The sequence below is a fragment of the Thermobia domestica genome, chromosome 17 (assembly GCF_964235325.1).
Source record: "Thermobia domestica chromosome 17, izTheDome1.hap1.1, whole genome shotgun sequence".
NCBI classification, from domain to species: Eukaryota; Metazoa; Arthropoda; class Insecta; order Zygentoma; family Lepismatidae; genus Thermobia; species Thermobia domestica.
In genome coordinates, this window is record NC_137470.1 from 92,929,540 (window position 1) to 92,953,266 (window position 23,727).

Below are 23,727 nucleotides of genomic sequence, written 5' to 3' on the forward strand. Positions count from 1 at the left end.
CTTAAGGCACCTCTTGTATCAAAATCAGCGATTTTGGCTGTAATCAGTTTAGATATGTCGGGTTTGATCTTCTTACTTGAAGTTGCAGGACATTCTACTACAGAAGACTATCTTAAGATTTTGTTTAATTATGTTAGTGACTGAGGATGTTCGGTTTTTGGGGATTCGTACATTATGAAAAGCAAATCTGAACAGTTTCTTCCAAGTTAAATCATTTTTGTTGGCGCAATCACTAATGATAGAAGAAAGTTTGTCTGCTACAGCACCTCCTATGCCTCTTGGAATCCTTTTTATTACCCATATATTTGATTTTAATTTAGCCAACTCGTGTGTAAAGTCTTCCGTAGTTGAGTGTTGTTCCTGAGTAGCGTGTTTTCTAGTCTTGCGTATGTTATATCCTTTCTTTGTCGGGAATTTTTTATCGCATTGAGAACAATAAATTTCATTTTCGAATAAGATGGATAAATCCTGTGAACAGTTTGCATTTATAGATTTATTTTCCATATTTTTCTCATTGTTTAGGATTTGTAAAAAATGATATTTTTGATTGTTGAATTAGAATTTTAACGAATAATAACTGATATAAAAATTTTCTGCTGAAATGTATATAATACGTGATGGACCAAAATTACACGTTGCCTCTTGGATCTCCTGTAAACAAAAATATAGGACAAGGCACTACACGATGAAAGCAAAGCACCACACCACAACGTTCTGGGCGATGAAAGGAAGACAACAACACCACACACACCCCTCAGCGCTGGCCAGCGCCTGCAGATCACACCATGTTCTCCAACTTGTTCAGAACATGTAGGAAGCTAAGATTAGACACTTTTCTCACTAATAAATCACAATTAAACCTCAAAATTAATTAAATTTGCGGAGCTCTTCAAACATGCGTCCACATCGCTCAACAACAATACAACAATCAATATTAACAAACAAAAACCATATTCACTGTCCAAACATAATACAGGTATAAATAAATTCTGGTGTTCCACCTGTATTTCATTTGACATTTCACAGGCACAGACTGCTGTTACTCGTCTCTGGTCGATGGTCTGAAGTTGTTGGTGACCGTCGTCTGTCATTCTGCTTGTGATAGTCGATGAGGATCACCTGACTTCTGTGGTAGAGAGCCCAACATTGAGCCAGGCGTCCGAAAGTCAAAGGAAGCTTGTTAAAGCCGTTCATCAAAGGAGAGTACGATCGTCAGGAAGTGAAGCTGAGTGAGGAGTCCGTGGTAAAAGAGTAAGCGACCCTGTTGTTCCGAGATCGAGTCCTGGTACCTCAATACTAGCACCTGAATCTCTGCACCGTGGTTTGAGAGACGATTCATGACACCGCACTGGTTCTTAGAGCAGATGAAGACCGCTGTAACCCGGCAAGTAACAGTCTATCCTTGTAACATGTGACCTCAAGTTTGTCTAGTAACCTACATTCTGCACACTAACTTTGATTGTTGAGAATAATTTCCATAGTCAAGATAAATTTATATCATATCTACCTATGTCTATTTCATACAGCCTTCTGAGTTTTGCGCACTACCTATTCTACTAGCTATACCTTTGTTAAGGTAGAGAATTGGTTCTCTACCTCCGTGCTAACCGATTTCAAAACCTCCGTTTTGAGTATACGTAAAATCGAAAGGTATATTTATAAGAAACGAATTTATGTAAGTGGCTGAATTAAATAGTCAATATCAAAGTAGGAAACGACATGTAAATTTGAAATTTCGTTACAGTGTATTGCATCTATTCTTTTCAGCCTGTCAAACTCTCATTGGGACACAACAGCAAAGTATTGGGGGAAATTTTAACAAATGTGATACTAATTGCAACAATTTTGATATTAAATGTGCAGAACTTACGCAAAATTCAATTTAAAGAGAGAGAAAAAAAAAATAAACGAGTCAAGTTAACTCTGAATACTTACAAAAATGTTTGCAGTAGACAATGTGTTACAGTTACGAGAATTATTTCTTATACGTCATACACGTGGAAACCGTGCGGAAACCACATTAAGGTACTTGTAAATATAACATACAAAAACGATCGAACTCCTACTTGTAGTAGTCACCTAGCAGGGTTGGGAAAAACCATGGTTTTTATTTAAAAAACAGGTGTTTTTGGTTTAAATAATTTACGCTATTTATATTAGATATGGGCAGAAATTAGTTTGTTTCGCCTTAGTGTTATTATGCAACAACAATATTATGCTGGAAGGGGTCACATAAGCTTAAAGCGGAATCCAAACCGCTTCTCGGCTTACATCCAAGAGAAATTGTCCATTTCGACACGAAACCGGGACTAATTGGTCACAAATGCGATTGCCGACTCACTCACGAAGGACTCCCTATAAAAATACGTTGTACTGATCTTTACATAGGCCTAGTTAATAATATAATTGTCAAGAGTCATTTCAGAAGGAAAAAAAAAAACATTTACACAAGTAAAAACATTATACAGAATTATATATAAATCGGGAAACTCCCGCCTTAGCCATTGGGAAAATCCTGTTATTACTTTAAATGTATTTGTATGTAAAATTTTAAGGTCAACGTACCATAATCACTACGATAAAACTGAGGTATTAAATTACAAATTTGGTACGTAGATATCATTCAATAACATTAAAACAAAGTCGAATCCAAGCTGATGTTGGAAGCTACGTAGGCCGTTGATAAATTTTGCCAATTTCTATCAATATATTTAACCTTGGCTTCTTTATAAAACAACAGGCATTCAGGCAAATAGAAATATATAAAATTCGGTTTCGTTTCGTATGTTTAAGCTTAACATTCTTATGAAATACCAAGGTTACCACGGAGAAGACTTTAGCTTAATGGGACACCTCGAATCGCTATTTGGTTTACACTTGAAAGATGGGTTGTGGTTCGACCGAGAATAGAATACGGGACCCCTTGATTAAAAGGTGAAAAGTAGATAAACGTAACGCAGATGGTTTGATATGTGGAGACGTCCCCATGAAGTTCATACGATTTAAAGCATTTTTTGCTCTTTTTTTTGGTTTAAACCAGTTGGTTTTTTTGAAAAAAAAATAATAACAGCTGGTTTAAACCAGCCAACCCCGTCACCTAGTGAAAGTTTTTTCATGAAAATATCTTGAACACAACCAACGTCGCTTCGCGACTGCTCACTGCAACCACACCAGCTTTGCCCTGCCCTTAACCGGGTGAGTTGAATTGATTTTAGTTTAGCGTCCCTTTGAGCAGCGAGGCTATATGAGACGTGGAGCTACTGATTAACGTTGAATCCGAACCACATGAGCTCCCGCCGGGAATCGAACCGGGGTCTCCCACGCCAAAGGCACGTACGCTAACCGCTTAGCCACGAGGGAGCTCTGCCCTTAATCGGATTCGACACAATTCTTGGCACCGATTGATTGTATGGATCTACATACCTGTAAAGGTCACGTAACAAATTTCTAATAGCTTAATAGATGAGGATTTATATAATCGAAATATCTTTTGTTCTGAACTAGTAGTTTATTACTTAGAAACAAAACTCGCTAACCACAGATTCGTTCATAAATTAGCCACGAACACAGTTATACAAAATGAAGTGATGTGATTCAGGATATGCAACGTTGAAAGTAGTATGTGCAGTTAAGTGGAAACATTAAAGTGTTGGTGAAGCGGCACATGCACACTGAAAATATCGTTTATAATGTTCGTGCTGGAATTAAGAGTGATGGCGTTGAAAAATATTACCCATAGTAATGTATCACCGTTTCGGGACTCTGCCGCACCAAAGTTCTTGCATCTCCCCCCCCCCCCTCTTTCTTTAAAAAAAGCAACATTGCACAAGTTTAATGTTTCTTACACAACCCCTTGCAAAATGAGTATGAACCAACGAATGCAAGGTAGACCACAAAACTGATTCTGTAAGATTCAGACATTCGATTCAGTGAACAAGACGGCTTAAGTTTCGCAGATGGCCCTCAGTATTGCAAAATTTATGAGGAAACTGAGCGAAATATACGAAATTTAAGCATCACAAAACGAAAAAAACACAAAGACCATCATTATGTTGTGACTAATTACAGAAAAATGAAGTTTAATCTTGGACAGGATGAAGAAGCGTAGTGAGGCCATATTAGGTAAAGTCAGAATACAACATAATGTATCAGTAATTCAAACCCACTGTCTTAAAACCTAACGTAGGAAATGTATGACGCAATACGGGAGAGAATTGACCCTAGCAACAATTTAAGTCTCACAAAGTATCGCCCCTTTGAGGCTCGGTGCTATCCCAATTCAGGAAGTATAAGTTTGTAAGATCTACGGAATATGCGAATTTATTTCACAATAAGATTATATAAGTAATCGAAATATGTCGGGCACTTGCTTCACATATGTATAATAAGGTAAAAGTACGAAATGGAAAGTGTGCTTCTTACCGCGTAGTACCCCATAAGGAAAATATGGTGAAGTGAAGGGCTACGTGAAAGCAGTCAAAAACGTTATCATGTATGTGACACAAATCTGTGCTTTTATGGTGTACGAAGTGATTTTCCACTATCCTCGTTGATGTGCATACCCACCGTCGCTGACACACTCGGTCCCTACAACGCACTCCTCACGGATCCCCCTGCTGCGCTCCTGCCCTGACTCAGATAGCACTGATGCTTTATAGTGGCCACCAGCAAAAGCTGGTTTGTGTTCTTATATTGATTCGTGTTTTATACCGTATGTCAACACGCTATTAGCCCTCCTAAAGTCAATCTGCAACATTAATGCAACTCTCCTCTCATAGTGGTAAGGTAAGGAAACAAATTTATTATTTCATTGAAACACCATTTTCGTCATCTCTGAATATGATGTGAGTCTGCAACACTAAACAGCTGAAATGTACTACTTTTGTGCAGAAATACAATATGGATGTATACTTGGTAGAAAATAAAGAAAACAAGCAGTAATTCTGAGTAAGGTAGGTATTTATTGCATTAAGCCCTACCAGCAAATGAACAGAAGTCTTTATTATCATAGATATTCTGCCATTATTGGCAGGTCACTTGCTGTAACTGAGAAGCTTCCATGCTCCACAGTCTACCGCTAAGCTCTTCGTCTTCACGTACGAAGAGATTGCTGACAGCAGAGAAAGAACATATGTAAAATGAACATAAGTAATTGATCAAAAATTACAAATCGCCTCCCGAGGGCATTGCCAGTTTTGGCTGATAGGTAAGGTTCCTTCCTTCCGTTCACAGTACTATCCCATTTTATGGGACCACACTTACATTTATAAAATATTAACTTCTCTTAGCACGTAATGCATATTTACTGGCTTAGAAAATGCTAAAGTTAGGTGTCGCATTACTGGGTGAAGAATGTCTTTAGAAGAGCTGAGGATAAAACATGAACCAACCTAAAGACATCGACCAACTTGTGCTAGGTGACCACCAAAAAGCATTAAAGGTTAGTGTCTTGCACAATACTTATCGTCAACGTCCACTGAAGCCCCTATAGTTAATCTCCACATACCCTGACATAATATTAACAGAAACTAGCAAAATACTAAAAATGGTCGAAAACCAGGCGGACGATGTAAGTTTCCTAAAATATGAAACGCTTCAAAAATTTGTGCAAAGGAATTGAAAAAATGAAGCCCTTAAGTTTTACGTCCAACGGTTATGTCGACTAGGCTAAAAGAGACGGCGATAATGATGAATGAAGATAGTGGTAGGAAACGGGAGAACCCTGAGGAAAACCACGCACACGGTGTTCGTCCACAACACAGCACACTTGGCAGGAGCTGAGATCTAACCAAGGACCCCATGCACCAGAGGTGAACGGGGGTCTAGAGAGGTTCTACAATACAGGTACCCCTTCACATTTAGATGTAATAAAGATAGAAAATAACGTGCCCTCCAGACTCTTACCCCTTCCCTCTGTAACGCTCGCTCAGCCGTACTATGTGAATTAAATACTAAACTTCGGTATAGAAAGGAACTAACATAACTACTAACGTACATGGGGGGCCTATGTTCTAGAACAAGTCCCCCTTCCCATTTAACTATGATAAAGACAGAAAACAGCGTGCCCTAATAATGAAATCATAATTAGTAACATTACAAACAAAAAAAAAAAAAATATATATGATAAAAATTCTTCTCAATGTTAATCAATCCACACAATATTCCGAAACGATAGGAATTCACTTTAGTATCACAAACATATTTCAAACAAATAAATAAGTAAATAAATAAATAAATAAAAATAAAAAAAAATCTGAAACTCACTTCAGAATATCAGAGACAAAACGAAATCAAAACTAACTTAACATCACACTTCACCCGCAATACACACGCTCAACCGTACAACATTCGAACATCAGTTACGAATACATAACAACCAATCAGCGACTTCAACACAAGCAACCAACCACAGCAAAGGAGTACTGATGGGTCGTTCCTTGTGGAGTCGTTACAAGGTAACGACTCTTCTTGAGTACTCAAAAAAACGAATACTGAAAACAACTCAAAGTACTAGGATTGATATCGGAACCTTGAGTCCACGGACTCAAAAAAGTATTCGTTTGGATTCAGATAGAAAGTTAGACATATGATTCCTGGAATCAATTCAGAACTGCATTGAAGAGATTGACAAGACAAGTAGTAACGAAAACTCACACGAAACAGTAGACGAAAAAAAAAAAAAAAGAAAGAAAAAAAAAACACGTTGAAAGCATATGGATGGGCTATTATAGTGCGCATGCGTTAAGGAAAGGAAACACTTACCGCCTTTGCTTTGATTCTTCTGCTTGTTTCTGCCCGTTGAGCGCCCTCTCCTCTTCTGCCTTATGCAGGCTTCGTAAACAGGAAGAGTGTTTCCCTCCCCTTTCTCTTACGGCACGGCAACTTGTAACAACCAGCCGTCTTAAAATCCATGGTTTAACTCATACACAGGAACAAATAACAAAGTAATAAAAAAAGTGTGGTGTCATCTGTTCTTTAGTTATGTACAAATTGTTTTTAAATGTATTTACACTGGCACTATTTATACTACTTACACTAGCAGTCTTCCTTACATATTTGCAAGTAAAAAGAGAATTTGGGAGACTTTGGAAGATTGGAACCTGCTTCTTCTCTCTGGTATGATTTGCCCTCCTTTAGAGAATAGTCTCTCTCAAGGGACGGATGTTGGCATGATACAGAGCCTTCTTTTCATAATCTCAAATAATCGGGGATACAGGAATCTCCTCTCTTTCCAACACGTTAGCGGATTTTCTTTTCTGTGAAGAAGACTTTCCTGTAGGAAGTTCTTCACTTCTACAATACCAGCAACAGTGGGATTTTCCGGTGCGATAAGGCTTGAAACTTTAGTATCGAACTCCTCCCAAAGTTCACTGGTGTGTATATTACTCGACTGATGACAATTACGAGTAGTTACTTCTACTTCGTCTGTAGCAACAACAATTCCCCTTGCTTTCTTTTCAATTATTGACCTCGTCTTCTCGAAGCAATTGTTATCATCGAACCCTTGCTTCTTAAAACGCGGGTCAAGAAAAGTTGCCTCCGCTAGCAGTGGCGTATCTTTTGCCTTTCCAAATCTCCTTTTCAGTTCGTTCAATATAGTTTCTGACAATCTTTGAAGATCGCTGACTGTCTCTGAAGAAGTTCCTTCATTTTGTTTTGGCAGTTGTTCATGTTGGAATTTTGTCATATGCCGCAACAAAACCCTGCCTAATAAGATGCACTTCGAAATTGTAACATGTTTCTCACTACTGAGTTCCAGCGTAACTTCATCAAACCTCTTCAAATTATCGCACGCTTTCTGTATAGTGACCCATTCATTGCTACTGAAGAGTTCTATGTCAGAATTGGTCACAGCTAATGTTGACACGTCGGGATCTTTCAGTTTTAGAATTCTTTCAAAAATATGAAAGGTCGAGTTCCACCGCGTTGGCATATCCTGCTTTAGCTTCAACTCCGGATATCTTATCTGTTGCTGATTACAACGATTCACTCAAGGTAATCGTTAACCTGAAGATCGCTGACTGTCTCTGAAGAAGTTCCTTCATTTTGTTTTGGCAGTTGTTCATGTTTGAATTTTGTCATATGCCGCAACAAAACCCTGCCTAATAAGATGCACTTCGAAATTGTAACATGTTTCTCACTACTGAGTTCCAGCGTAACTTCATCAAACCTCTTCAAATTATCGCACGCTTTCTGTATAGTGACCCATTCATTGCTACTGAAGAGTTCTATGTCAGAATTGGTCACAGCTAATGTTGACACGTCGGGATCTTTCAGTTTTAGAATTCTTTCAAAAATATGAAAGGTCGAGTTCCACCGCGTTGGCATATCCTGCTTTAGCTTCAACTCCGGATATCTTATCTGTTGCTGATTACAACGATTCACTCAAGGTAATCGTTAACCTGGTTCGGCTAATAATTTAAGTCAAATTTTTGTGGTAGTAATTATTCACACCTCAAAATATCTTCTGTGAGTACATTTACTTGTATTCTCACCTTTTATACTGAAATTACAAAACGGTGATACGTATTAACAGTTTTATTCGTTGATTCTTTATGAACGAATATGCACATAGACTGCCTTCCAATCGTACATGTTTGTTAGGTAACTATCAACAACTACATAGCAACGAATTATACAATAATGTATATTTCTTACATATATTAAAAACATTCTTCTTTTGTTATTTTTAAATTAACACTATATCAGGTATAGTGCTTGTGTATGAGCACTTTCTGCCCAAGGTACAGGTAATTATTAAACGATACAAAGTATCTCGTTGTATGATACTGCTTTAATTTCAAAGCTGCATGGGGACTTCTTCGAAAATATTCAACTATAGCTTTGACCTTTGCCTGAACAGTCTTGATTTTGCTGAAGCCAGCTTGTACAATCAAATTCAGGCTATGGACAAAGCACTGAACATGACACCATTCACCCAGTCGAATAGCTGCTGCTATGTTTGCAGCATTGTCACTTACGACGGCAGAGACTTTATCCTGTATACCTCAATCATTGAACACTCGTTTCAACTCCAAGGCGAGATTTTCAGCTGTGTGTCGAGACCGGACCTCAAAACACTCAAGTAGGAACGAGCGTAGCTGGCAATCGTTATCTATAAAATGGACCGTCACCGCCATTTAGCTCTGATTGCTCATGGATGTCCAAGCATCCGTTGTTACAGACACCGCGGAGGCACCGGTCATCTCTGCTCTAACCTTCTCTTCCGTCTCGTTGTACAATATGGAAATAATGTTGGAGACGGTTTTTCGGGAAGGAAGAGTATAACCTGGGTTCAACATTTTAACAAAATTCTGAAACTCCCTGTCCTCCACGATACTTAAAGGGTGGAACTCTTTAACAATCATCTTTACTAACTGCTTATTTATTTGTTTGTTCTTATTTGTTGGTAACGGCCTATGTAAATATTGTGATATTTGCGGCTGATTGTTAGGCTTTGAGATGATTTGAGGCTTAGAGCTACAAGGCTGCGGTTGATTGTTGTCAGTTGTTGCTGCTGGAGCTGAAGTTCCGACATCCTGTTGCACCAGGCTGTTGTCCACTTCTTGATTGTTCTCAATGGTCACTCCAGTGCGTTGGCGCTTGATGTCAACGGTAGGATATTTTCTAGATAAGTGTTTTAAGAGATTTGTCGTTGATCCCCCATTAAAACTAATTGCAACAGAACAGAAGCCACATTTAGCTTTATTTCCTGCAACTTCAGTGAAATAATTCCACAAAAGGTTCCGTTTCCTGGTTTCTCTCCGGCTATCCATTCTTCGAACAAACCACCCTCACTTCCCCACAATCACAGATACAAATTAGAAAAAAAAAGTTGCAATGTACAAAAAAAAAAAAAAAAAATCAATAACTTGAAAATCTTTCGATAACGAAAGAGTTGTTTATTTTGGAATTAATCCAAATACACAAATATTGTTTTCGAAATAGCAACGCACAATGGAAAAAACCGAAAAACACGGAAACACAACCACTCACGCTTTGATAAACTCAACTAATGCGGACTCTGGATTTACGCTTCCCTCATCTGTCGGATAAACGAAACGAGAGATATGTTTGGCCAATTTCTTACTAAACTTTTATGATGCTAAAAATAGTAGTTTACCACAGTACCTCAATAAAACTCAATGTTTTCGCATGAATTTGAGGTTTGACTGCGAGGACAGAGCGGTTGTTTCTGTAGGCATGTCTTGCAGCTTATCTGCGAGATGTAATCAAAGATTTCATTCGGCCCGTTCGAAAAACTACTATATTTTCAAGTTCTACATATATTGTTTTGTAATCGAGCTAAAGAGTCGGACGGACTTTAAAAAAATCCGAACCATTTTGAGTTTATTTATTTATTTACCAATCACCAGATACAGCTCAGAGGCTATCTTATACTGGATATCTAACAACAACAATAACAATGGAAAGGATTTGGGAAGATATCCGCCAGGGCCTGTTTAGTAGGTACCATCCCGGCATTTGCCTGGTAGGACTGAGGGAAACCCTGGAAAACCTCAGTCAGGATGGTCGGCAGCGGGAATCGAACACACAACCTCCCGAATGCGAAGCCAACGCTCTACCACTTGAGCTACTTCAATGAAATAACTTCCAGAATTCGAACATGATCGCTTGCCAAAATACAAAGCACTAGATACCGACCAGTGAAAAATTCCTGAGTTTAACATCCAACATTTTATGCCTCGGACGAGCAAAGGAAACGCATGAAATTACAAGAATTATGAGAAATGAATTGAGACGGGATCAGTGTTTCTTCCAGACAGTTAGGGATGCGCACGAGACGAGTCCAGACAGAATTTTCCTGACAAAATTCGAGTCGAGAGACAGCTCTTCCAATAGAAAAATATATCCTTTTCGAGTCGAGAAATAACCTTTACAGCACATTTTCGAGACAAGACAGTCTCAAATCTTGTCTCGTGCGCATCCCTACAGACAGTTTTATTTGGGGGGAGCACTGTCCCCCCAGAGCTCTGCGAGTGCCCCCGGAGGAGACCAAAATAATACGTTTATATCATAATAAGTATAATAGTACCAGCAGTGCCCCTCCGAATACTAGATGTGCCCCCGAACACTTTTTTTCTGAAAGAAACACAGGACGGGATGTCCGAGAAAAGACACGAAATCAATATCATCACCACGAACCCACAGTGACTGGGATCGAACTAGGGAACCTGAAACCCAGAGGTGACCTTTTCTTTACCACTGATCCACTGTTACTTTAGAGCTACGTAGAAGTTTATGTACACTCATGTCCAAAATTATTGTCGCATGACTATAAATATGTTGTTCTAAGAATATAATTTGATAACGAATTCGCCCGGTATTTCTTATAATGTTAGTATGTGTATAATCCGCAAAGACATGTATGTGGCAAATTTCATGTAAAAGAGCAGTAAATAAGAACAATAAAGCGAAAATAAAACTTTCTTGTCTATTTAGCAACATTTTGTTTTATTCGTTCTAATTTTCGTATTTATAATTCTTTTCCTATGAAATTTACCAAAATATACATTTCACGATTATACACATAGTATTAGTATTAAAAGTACCCTACAAAATCATTATCAAATTATATTCTTACAAGAAGATAGTTATAGATATGCCACAATCATTTTGGACGTGAGCGTACATGTAATCATGAACATTTTTTTTTTTTTTCATTTGAGATAATTGGCAAGTTTAAGTTTCTTGAACTATGTCGGCATTATCCTTAATTGTGTCACCTTACTCACTCATTCTGTGGCTTAAGGAATCAGATAGTTCATAGCCGCAGAAACAAAATGTCTCCATCTGTTCTTATTCTGAGCAGGAGCTCCTTCGTGAAAAAGCGGTTAGCGTACGCGCCTTTGGCGTGGGAAATCCGAGTTCGATTCCCGGAGGGAGCTCATGTAGTTCGGTTTCCACTTTAATCAGTAGGTCCATGTCTCATATAGCCTGGCTGCTGAAAGGGACGTTAAACTCAAAATCAACTCAAATGAATCTATTCTGAGCAGCTCCAAACCCATCTGAATCCTTATTCGGCTGTGCTCATTTTCAAATACTTTTATTGTATTCATCATATGGAAAATTGTTTTCAAATACAATTATTAAAATTAAGTAAATGTAGTATTTTAAAAAATACCACAAAGACAGTACAATTTATCATTAGTGCCGTTGAATTCATTGTTCAAGTCGCTTTGTTCACATAAATTTTTTGAAGATTAATTTTGTGACAAAAACTTAAATTTCTACAGATATCAATGATATTGGTTGTTTTTATTAATTTTTCTGGTGCAGAATACCATTATCTATGATTATGATTATTTACATTGCAGTATTTGCTTTCATTCTTAACAACCTAACAAGCAAAAGTCACCAGATTCGAGGTATTGCCGGCTCTTAAAGATTCTATTTTATCCTTAGGATTACATGATAAGAATTAGATTTCTGGGCTTTCGGCATGGATGGCCATGTTAGCCCGTCACGTATAAAAGATAACGTTTCTCGGCGATCACACTATCTGGGAAAGGGAAGGAAGGAACAAGTCTGTGACCTATATGTAAGGTACCATCCCGGCATTTGCCTGGTGTGAATGAGGGCACTCTCAATTAGGATGGCTAGCCTGAGAAAGCTTTTATACTTTTTCGACCGTGTCCCCACAGGGAACAGAACCCTGAACTGCTCGCCATGGGCGCCCGAAGGGGGGGGGGGTAGGAAGGCCCGGGTCCCTCCCTGGCTCACGAAAATGTATACATAATATAGCAAACTACGTATACTAAATACCAGACGTAATATAGTAACAATGGAATGCACCTTTCCCTAGAAAATTTCTTCGCCCCCTCCCCCGCTTCTCGCACAAAAGGCGAGTGTTAGCGACTACACTATGCGGGGCCACTGTCACAATTCTTGCGTAAAAAGTACTCTAAATTTTTCAACTTTGTCGAATGGTTGTCAATTGTAGTCAGTATGCGAATTAATTTATTTGAGCAGACGGGACAGAACCCAATTTCTATTTAGGCTAGTACAGAAAAATGAGAAATTTATGCAGATTTCAATTTCTCAAGGGAAGGAATTCCCGGTATCCTCTACAAAGTTCGCACACTGCTTCTAGCTGCTGTTTCTAAAGAAGCCTGAATTTGTAGTGTGGAGGCCGGAAACTTTTGCGTTCTACATTTTTTCTTATCTCTAATTTCATTCTATTTTCCCGATATATATTCTGTTCTTTCCGAAAATATTATATTAATTCACTTCAAATGCATGTAAATGACCAATACGATATATATATATGGGTGATTCCACGAAAAAGGGAAATTTTCTGTCACGGGCATTTCTTCAAACTACTACTAGAAAGAATCACCTCATTTTTATTTTGTTTGGTAGTAACCGTCACAAAGTAGGTATGCCATGTATAACAGTTTGCAAATATAACACGAAACATACGTAAAAAATTAATTATTACCCATTTTCTCAACACCTTGGGCTGTCACAGACTATAGTTGACTGATTTTAATCAGTAAATTACAACTGAAGTCGCAAATCAAACATCATTTAATGGTAATTAAATGGAAGAGAACACTTCAATGTTTCGGTGGTTTGTGGAAAGTAAACCTTTATAACGATTATTTTCGAAAGCTTGATTATGCTTCGTTTCTGTCCCCTCTATTTCGTCTCAACTCCATGGCAATAGAAAAAATTATCATTGCTCTTAACAGATAGCATGGTCGTCCACATTGGCAACTCCCACAAGAAGACAAAACAGACATGTTTGACTGCAGAACAGAAAAAGTTGTGTGTATGTGTTAAAAGCTATAGGAAACATATTTTTGTGTGGAAAGCAGGTGCGTATATTAATTGATACTCAACACCATGATATTTATTACTGAATGTATTTGTATGGTATATACCTTCTTTCGCTTGAGGAACCTACGCCTTAACGTAGAAAATTCGTACACAATTACTCACATGTACTGGTTAAAAAGTGGGCCGGTAAAGATAAATTCTATTCGATTTTCTCAACTCAATGGTTCTCAACTCCATGTCCATCTGAAAACTAAGGAAGTGTTGAGACAAGTTCACGGAGTTAATAATCCTATAGTGTTTGTTATGCTCATGCTCTTCCAAATATTTGTTCTTTCAATATATTGATAGAAATAAAGCTCGTTTATGGTCTAGTGACTAGGATGTTCACCTTTCGTGCGTGGTTCTGGGTTTTTTTCCCGGTGGAAGCTCAAAAATTAATGGTGTTTACTTCGCACAGTAAGGCAATTGAAAAACTCATTTGAGTAGAGATGTACTGAAACCTGATCGCGCAGACCATCGCAACGGTCGTAGGAGCCGACACGCTTACCACGTGTCATTCACACACAAAGGCCGGCTGGTGGGTCCAGCCCATTTAAGGAGTGTTTCGCGGAAGTTCAGACTTGGGGCTGTCAGGTAGCCGGAGGTAAAACTTCAGTCAAGTCAAGACGGATGGTATCTGTTTTTAACCTATTGAAGTCTCAATCTTATGATCAACTAATTGTTTTCTTTTCAGGAATTGTCGAAGAGTCTGAGGGCAATATACGGACAGTCAATTTTATGACGCGGATCGGGAGGAATTTCTAATGGCCTACTAAACCTGACGTTTAAAAAGCATTGGCAGTTGTCATTCTGTGTAGACTAGAACAGCCCTTCCCTGTTTCCTCAAGACATTTCCTTCATTGGAGTGGAAAATGAGGGCTACTTAACAAAGAACATCGAATTATCCAAAGAAAACAGAAATGATGAGTGCCTTACACTGTTATTTAGTGTGCATTATGCTGGGCGTTTCAAAACAATACCGACAACGTTTGGGAGGTGATTCCTAACACCAAGATAAGGTAGAAAGTATAGACCAATCTGGATGCACAAATGCTTCCTTTCGCAGTTATAGGCTGCCGAAAACATTTAAAAAATGAACTTTAAAGGTCCCTGGCATAAAACTATGGGACCTACCGTAGTCGGGTCAGACTTCACTTAGGAATTAGTATGTGCGCTATCCAAATATCCATGTTTCAGAATATTGCGGTACTTCCACAACAACTTTTATAGAAGTAGTTGGTGAGTACTTCAGATTATACGCCCGTAGCCAAACTCCCTTTATAAAAATTGCTTCGTGAGTACCTCAGGATTCTGAAACGTATTTTTGGATAGTGCACATATTAGTTCCTAAGTGAAGTCGTGACCCGACTACGGCAGGTCTCCTAGTTTTGGAGCTATGGACCTTTAAAGTTCCTTTTTTTAATGTTTTCGGCAGCCTATAACTCCGAAAGAAGCATTTGTGCATCCAGTTGTCTATACTTTTCGTCTTATCTTGGTGTCAGGAATCAGCTCCCAAACGATGTGTGTATTGTTTTGAAACACCTTGTATATATACCAAATATACAAATACACTTACCAAATGTTGAAAAAGTATTGCACTTTCGATGTGTTGACTTGATGACACAGAGAAGACAGACGGTTTACATAAGCTCAGAAAACAAATGAAGTAGACAAGAGACAGGTTTAGTGACTACTTCATCTGTTTCGTAAGCTTATGTAAAAAATTTGTCTTCTCCATATGATAGTCAACATATTGAAAGCGCAATAATTTTTCAATATTCGATAAGTGTATGTGTATTTCTTTTTTTTTCTTCTTATTTACGTCACACACACACATATATATATAATATGTACTCAATTTTGGAACCTTCATTAGATATATTTTCATATGTTTGCAGTATTTTTGTATAACAAATTACGTACAATCTAGTTTGTTAGAATTTTATTCAACATAATAAGAATAATTCTAACTTACAAAAACTATTGGAAAATTATTTCAATTTTTATGTAAATTATAAGCTTAATCACTTATAAACCAAAACTTATCACCCAAATGTATCACGTTTGTCAACTCCACAGCAATTTTCAACTCCGTGTTAACTAATCTCAACTCCGTGGGTGCTGAAAAGTTTATTATTTTTTATTTACTACACCAATAACGATTCAGCTCTGCTGAACACCTAATTAACATGTACTTAGTAGTAGTAAGTGCATGTGATATTTTTATCGAAATAGGCGACCATCAACGGAACAAAAATTTTCCAAGTGAAAATTTCCCTTTTTCGTGGGATCACCCATATATATATATATACAATGAAACACAGCCCTTCATTCATTTTTTTTTTTATTTAGCCCACCTGCAGTTACGTATACACAATAGTATTGTCTATGAAACTATTCATGTCGGTTCTACGTCGGGTATTCATTAAGGAAGGAAGAATGAAAACAACTATTTTGCACCCCGCGCTGGAGTCATTCGCCCTAAGACGGTGCAGCGGGTGATACTATTTTCTTCTAGTCAGTTGCCTGAAGATATTCTTTCCTTTTCTCCCTTTCTCTCCCCCGAAGCAAAATTCTACCTGATTGCTTTGTGAATAGTGTACTGCCGAAGATATACGAACTGCTGCGAAGTCAAGCTGTAACTGAATACACTGACAAAAGCGAGACGCAAGCTTTTGAAAACGTGTTTGAGTACGGGTAATCAGATTTGAGGGAAAGAAACCGAAAAGGCAACTGAGTACAGGGATTCAGAGGGACACATGGGTCCTTGTAATCAAAGTAACGAAAGTAGTGGTTACTTTTTATGATTCCTTTGACTCAACGAATCCAAAGGAATCGAATACCAGAAAGGAATCAGAATTCCCATCACTACAAAGGAGGCAACATCAGTGCCACCAACCGCTAAAACACCGATTCCGTACCTGTTACAAATAACACTGATTCCATTCCTCCAATGCTACAACCTGTGACAAAATCACTTGTTCGGCATAAAGTGCACTCTAGTCATCAATAATAACAAACTATAAAAAAAATCACAATAGAAACATTCATAAATTTATAAAAGAGCAAAAGTGCTTTTGTAGTATAATCTCTTTGAGTAATGAATGAGGAAATATATCTGAATATATTACGAATAATATATGGGAGTGAAGCGTGACAACAGATAAATGTGTGCTCATCAAATGTATACGAACACTTACACTTTTACGAACATTCTTCATTTTTCAGTTTAAACCAACCAACCTTGCTACTTTGCATGAAAAGGTATATTTAAAAAGAACATATCTTCGCAGGCGACAGAATTAAATACAAAGTAATACAGCTATATTTTAGTTTTACAAATGTATGATCACTAGTGTAAAACTATTACAGGTACATTAGGAGGGATAAAATAAGTAAGTGAATATCAAAGATGACTATTAGATGCTATTTTCCACGGGCAGTATATTTCTGCACAATGTAAAGAACCCGTATTTTGTGTTTACTATTGCAGTGAAACCACGACAAGGAGTTAAGTTTAGAGTCACCCCTCCGCTTTTTATAAAAATCAGGAAAATTTACAGGAGAAATGAGGTAAGAAATGATAATTTGAAGTTTTTATTTGATGTTTATGTAAGTTCGGCAGGAGAGTTATGTTTAATACGAGAAAAGATATGTTGAAGTTGGTACTACTTGCCGGATGCGGAAGCATTCGCGGAAGGTTTCAGTAGCATGGTAGTTGTAAAATATGGCGAACAGGTGTAACAGATGCGCAAAAAATAATGAAGAAAACCTTTTAAATTTTTGTGAAGCCCACGGAGTACTGAATTTAAGTGAAATGTAACAATTTTTAATACTTTAAGTACAGTTTTTTGTATGTTGCAAAGTCCAAGGGCATCTTCAGAATGGAGGGGCAACTCTAAACTTAAGCCACGACAAGTGCTATTGAAACTTGTATCACTATCTCTTTTCACTATCGTTGCTCATACGCATTCTCACCATCACTGACGGGCCTACTTATTTCAATCGCACTCGCACACTACGGCGCGTGCCCATCAGCTTCGCCCTGACCGGATTCGGTTCGATAGCATTTGTGCTTTTTGTGAGCACCTAGCACGTTGGATTTTTAAGTACTGTAGTTTATAAGCCTCACTTCTGGAAGCCGTATATATACGCAAATCATGAAAGAATTGTAAATTTTCAACAAGTAATTCTGCCGACCCCCTTGAATCTTATCTATGCCAAGTGAGATATATTCATGTTCCACAACGGAAACCTTTTAAGGGACAGTAAGGAGGAAATTAGTGAAAGAAAAATGAAGTCTCAGTTTTACGTTTCACGTTTATGCCGGCTAAGCTAAAGGCGATGCTGATGGTGAGACATAAATGAAATGGTGGAATAAAGAACGTGGGAGAACCACGAGAAAACCCACAAATAGGGTGTTTGTCCACCACAAAGTTGATTTGGTGCGAGGTGGGATCGAACCAAGTACATTATGCACCACAACTGAACGCTCTACCACTTAGCCACCGCGGCCCCAAATTACTAAAAAAAAAAAAAAAACTAAGTTACTAGAAGTTTTCAACAATTCTTTCTAGTAGTGCGCCTAAAGCTAGCCAGTACGTTTGAACTATTATTAAGAGTCAACCTTTACATTCTTCCGCTTCCCTTTAATGTCCTAACTATAATCTAAACATTAATCTGTAATCCTTCAAAATACCGCCTTATTTTTTGCTGTCAACTGCACGTGGTAATTCGCCGCAGCAATTTGATATACTTTTTAAATCTTCTCACCTAAGTTACTACATTATTGTCATAGAATGCTTATGTTATACATTTCATCCAAATTAATCCTACTATCTCTTACGTACCGTAAATAATCAAAACTTAGCCCATTAAGTGTATTGTATGAAAGTTACTCCTTGTTTACCATTTGAAACTCCTACACTGTCTGTGCTCCTACACAGTGTGGTTTTCTTGTCCAGTGTTGCCAGGTTCTCACTGGTAAAAATCCCTCTAACTAGCATCAAATATCCCTCACTTTAGAAAAAATATCCCTACATTTAGTATGAAAAGATATTACATAGAAGAAAAAAATGAAATCTTTAAGTTTTACGTCCCACGGTTATGCCGGTTAATAATTACACAGAAGAATAACGCACGAGGGGGGGGGACAATGAATCCGGAAACTCCATTCCAAAAGTGCGTAACTCTTTTCGAATAATATATCTGTGTTTTGTCTGCACAGGGATACATTGAAATAGAAGTTTCCATATTATTAAATAACATGATAGAACAATTCTCACCATAGTTTCCATCAAAACTTTTCCATTTTGATGCAATGTGTCGTTAATTTCTTCGAGGCATCCAACTTATAGACCTATGTATTATGTGTTCTGACTTCGAATGTGGTGTATATTTTTCCTGTGACTTTTTAATCATATTCACTGCTTTTTCAGATGATAAATAATGAAGAAGTGACTTTAGCTTCCATTGAATTAAAATCCGCTAAAATTTCTTTTAAATTCTGCGATTTTTATGAAACATGAAATTTACTCATATCCTTTCATGGTACTCTTGTTTTGGATTGGGGTCACGATGACTCAGTGGTAGAGCATTCATTTCTCATTTCTCATCATTACCAGCTCCCTTAGCCTCGGTGTGTAACGTGGGACATTAAACTATAAATTTAATTTCATTTGTTTTGGATTGAAATTAATCAAAGGAAATTCTCTAATCTTCCGAAAGCATGTTATATATAATTCTAGATTCCCGGTGGGGGCATTCGGTCGAAAAAGTCTGAAACGCTTTTTCAGGCCAGCCAGCCTGAATTAGGTTTTCCTCATTTTCCCTCATTCATACCAGGCAAATGCCGGGGTGGTACTTAACTTATAGGTCCCTGGTCGCTTCCTTCCTTCCCCATTCCTTTCTTCCTTTCCTCTACCGGATAGTGTACCCGCCAAGGAACGTCATCTCTCAAAACATGACGGGCTAAATGGTCTTAGATACCGAAAGACCAGAGGTCTAAATCCTAAATCTTTAAATATAATTTTAGTTTTTTTTTTAATAGCCAATTTTCATGAGACATTGTGTGTTTTCTTTCAGATATCCTAGTGAGGTCCAGTAACGTAGTGTGAAGTTTTGAAATGGGTAGACTAAAATTAGATTCGTAGCTAGAGGGTGTCTATGAGGGGCACAGTCCCCTGAAACTTGCAATTGTTTGTTGTATGTATATATGGGTGTAAAAAGAGTTCAAGTTCCCCCCCGAAAAAAAACTATCCTGCCCTTATTTAAACGATCACGTCTTAGTGATATGACTACGGACCTGGCTGTAATGCTTGATAGAAAAATGCTAATTCGTGCAGTATATTTTTTCATACAATGCAAGAAAAGTATAAGTGTGGTCAGTGGCGTATTTACGATTTTGTTTCGGGGGTGGCTTTGCTAACTTTCGGGGGGGGGGGGGTTTGCCTGAAAATGTGAACATTCTGCAAGATATTTCATATACTTTACTATAGTAAGTAAGATTTCGGGGGGGGGCTTAAGCCCGGAAGCCACCCCCCTAAATACGCCACTGAGTGTGGTTCTGCTTCTTATTTCTCTTACATATACGGTTTCCTTACATATGCGATACCCGCATATCACACACACACTGTATTACTGTATTTGTTTCAAAGAAACAAATAAAAACGAATATAGAGCTATCTTAATTTTAAATTCCCCAAATCATAGACACAAACTTAAGCACTTCACCCACAACAACACATATCAGCATACTAATGGAAAACAGTAGTGCAGCAGCTCACACTCAATTGATGTTTTTTATAGAAAAGACTATTTTTAGATTGAAAGTAAAAAAAAGAAACTATATATCTTATCTGTTGCCTCATTCAGTATCGATCTTCGCAAAACAAAAAATACAAGAAGCAATTATAACTGCTATGTCAATTATCGCCAACTCAAATGCAAATTTTACGCTGCGATAACGCAAACCGGTACGCAGTAAGGTCCTTGATGTATTAGTACTAATCATTCTTATTCTCTCTCTCTCTTTTTTTTTCTTTGTTAGAACTTGTTGCTGAATGGGAGCTCCTAAATTTTTCATAGTCTTTCTGTTTTATACTTTCTTACAAAACCGCGTCCTCTCGCTGTTGTTTCTCCAAACACCCGAAAGGCTAGCCTTTCGGCAGCATTCGTCCACTTTCGTTGCATCGTGTTGAATTTGTGTACTGCTGGTGGTTTTCGTCTGCTGAGGGTGACGAGAAAGCGATTGTCACCGCCCCATTCTCAAGATTACATGAGAAAGGCGGAAGGCTAGCTGCCCATAGCCTACAATGCATTCTGGTAGAAGCGTCAATCTATTATTTCTCGCGTGATGTTTAAACAGCGCATTATAAAATAAATCCATTTTAAATAAAATTAATTGTATCAATGTCTAAAAGCAACATTTCAGGCTGATGTATAAATAAACAGATAGGCTAAGCCTTATAGCCTTAATGCACACTACGTCCCTGGTGAGGTCTCTTATTAATGGTTGACATCAGACCCTAGTTTTAAGATAGTGCTTTACGGTCTCGTTCGTTTTTTTTTTTTTTAAGCAATATTGAATCAGAGCGCGTGTTTTCTGAGTTAATTATCCCCACTGATTGTTGGGTTTAAAATTGGTGAAGGGTATGGTGTTAAAAGTGCTCTATTGATAAAATGGCTTTCTTTTATATTTTATTGTATGATGATGTGTTTATTGAGTTCAGTGTATCAAACATAAGAGCAAATTGCACCTTGCTACAGAACATTGAGAAAATATTAACCTGATGAGTGCACATTGTCTAGGTATTTTCACAATGACAGCATCAACTAGGTTCAGAGGAGGTTCAAGAATATAAGCTAGTATCAGTGGCGTAACTAAAGGCTTGGGGGTCACCCCGCAGACAGCATGGAGTGGGGCCCCTTCTCTACGTCCCACCTCACGAGTTGGGGGCCCCCTGATGGCTTGGCCCCCCCCGCAATGCAGGGTCTGCGGGGCCCTTATTTACGCCCATGGCTAGTATTACCTATAGAAATAATAATAATAATAATAATATGCTGCTTTCGCTAACTATTCGAACATATTCATATCATATGTTTTTAAATAGTAAGCAAAACAGTAGTACTGTGACACTATTGCATATGTGCATAAGAAAGTTACATGCAATACTAGTTGCAATGCTATATCCAACGAATATTTCTGCTTGTATATAGACAGTACATTTTATGCAGATGCTTTAACAGGTAAATGCCGTTACACTCACAAGCCTCTACTCGATACATACAACTTATTTCTAGGATATTCTATGTATATTAATGGCAAGATGCTTAAATGCTCCCTTGAGAGTCTGAGTTCGATTGCGAATTGAATCAGCGTTGCCTCATGGTTCACAAGAAGCATGAATGATATTGTATCTTACAACCACGATGGTAAAAGAATACACGAATATTGAATTGACACCTGAAACGCAGAAGGCCATTCATCGTTTCTTTATATTCTATAAAGTATTCTGAATGAAGATCCTAATGGATATGCAGCATGTTTTCCAAGGGCATTTCAATAGTCGATTACTAAAGAATATAATAAGAACCTAATTGATTCAGGGTTCAAAACCAGATTTAATTTTGTTGACGTCCAAAGTTAATTACTAAACTATACGCTTACGAAAATTATCTAAAATATCCCCCTACAATGCTAGTTTTAGATTGATTAGATTTCCGGATCATTTTCAAAATCCAATAAATCCATTACGACATGAATATCTTTGCCCCTCCTCCAAAAAAATTGTGTAAATCAATGTCATATTCACATATAAAATATCAGGTTAACAAAAAAATCGAAACTCGATACACCCCACATAGGAATAAAATTGTATAATAAACTTTCAATTTCTGTTAAATAAATTACAAATTCCCAATTTAAAAATACTGACAAAATTATTTATACACAAGCGTCTGTTCTATAGCATAGTGGAATATATCAAGAATACTGAAACACAAACAAACTACAGTATGTATCAAAAAGATTCATCCACTTTGGCAAGTCTGTATTTCTGAAACTAATATACATATACAAATAGTTTTTGTTTTGAATGACAGTGAAACTCAAAAAGTTTTTATTGCACCTGTTCATAGGTGTTCAATGTGCCCTCTGTGAGATGCACGGCACATGTCCATGCGGTATTCAAATTCATCCCAAGCTGAAGCTAGCATGTTTTCAGTCTACAGCTTCCGCAGCTGCCGTTATGCGATGTCGCAGTTTATTCAATGTGCTTGGTAACAGAGGCACATAAACGGTGTCTTTTATAAACCACCACAAGAAATAATCACATATAGTAAGGTCAGGTGACCTTGGAGGCCAGTAATGTAACGCTGCATCATTTGGTCCAGTGCGACCGATTCGTCGTTGTGGAATCGTTCGATTTAAAAATCCCCGCACTTTCCCATGCCAGTGTGGCGGTGCCCCATCCTGTTGGTAGATGAAATCATTCGAATCAGTCTCCAACTGTGGGAAAACATAGTACTCAAGCATATCAAGGTAGGTTATCCCCGTCACAGTGTTCTCGGCAAAGAAAAATGGACCGTACACCTTTTTTCGGGAAACTGCACAAAACACATTAACTTTTGGCGAGTCCCTCTCATGTTGTCCAACTTCATGTGGGTGTTCCGTTCCCCATATTCGCATATTATGGCGGTTCACATTTCCATTCAAATGGCATGTTGCCTAGTCACTAAACACTAAGCGTTGAACAAAACTATCGTCCTCTGCAATCTTGCCAAGAATGAAATCACAAAACTCCATACATCGTTCTTCAGGTTGAACTCGGAACTTCCACACCAAAGGCGTGAATTACATGACCTCGCGCGGGGGCCGAGTTTATG

General features: G+C 37.9%; 2 protein-coding genes across 5 annotated transcripts in view; both read right to left on the reverse strand.

Moving 5' to 3' along the window:
* Nucleotides 1-18,798, reverse strand: part of LOC145673888 (tudor domain-containing protein 5-like) — a 171,819-nt gene extending 153,021 nt beyond the window's left edge. For all 4 annotated transcript variants that reach the window (XM_081743680.1, XM_081743682.1, XM_081743681.1 and 1 more), the window contains exon 1: nucleotides 18,693-18,798. The gene's annotated coding sequence lies outside the window, so the exon portion shown is untranslated. The remainder of the gene's footprint in view (nucleotides 1-18,692) is intronic.
* Nucleotides 7,151-7,933, reverse strand: LOC145674096 (zinc finger BED domain-containing protein 4-like). Its single transcript, XM_081743920.1, has one exon. It carries the CDS (start codon nucleotides 7,931-7,933, stop codon nucleotides 7,151-7,153), a length of 783 nt encoding a protein of 260 aa, XP_081600046.1.
* Nucleotides 18,799-23,727: the final 4,929 nt, after the last annotated feature.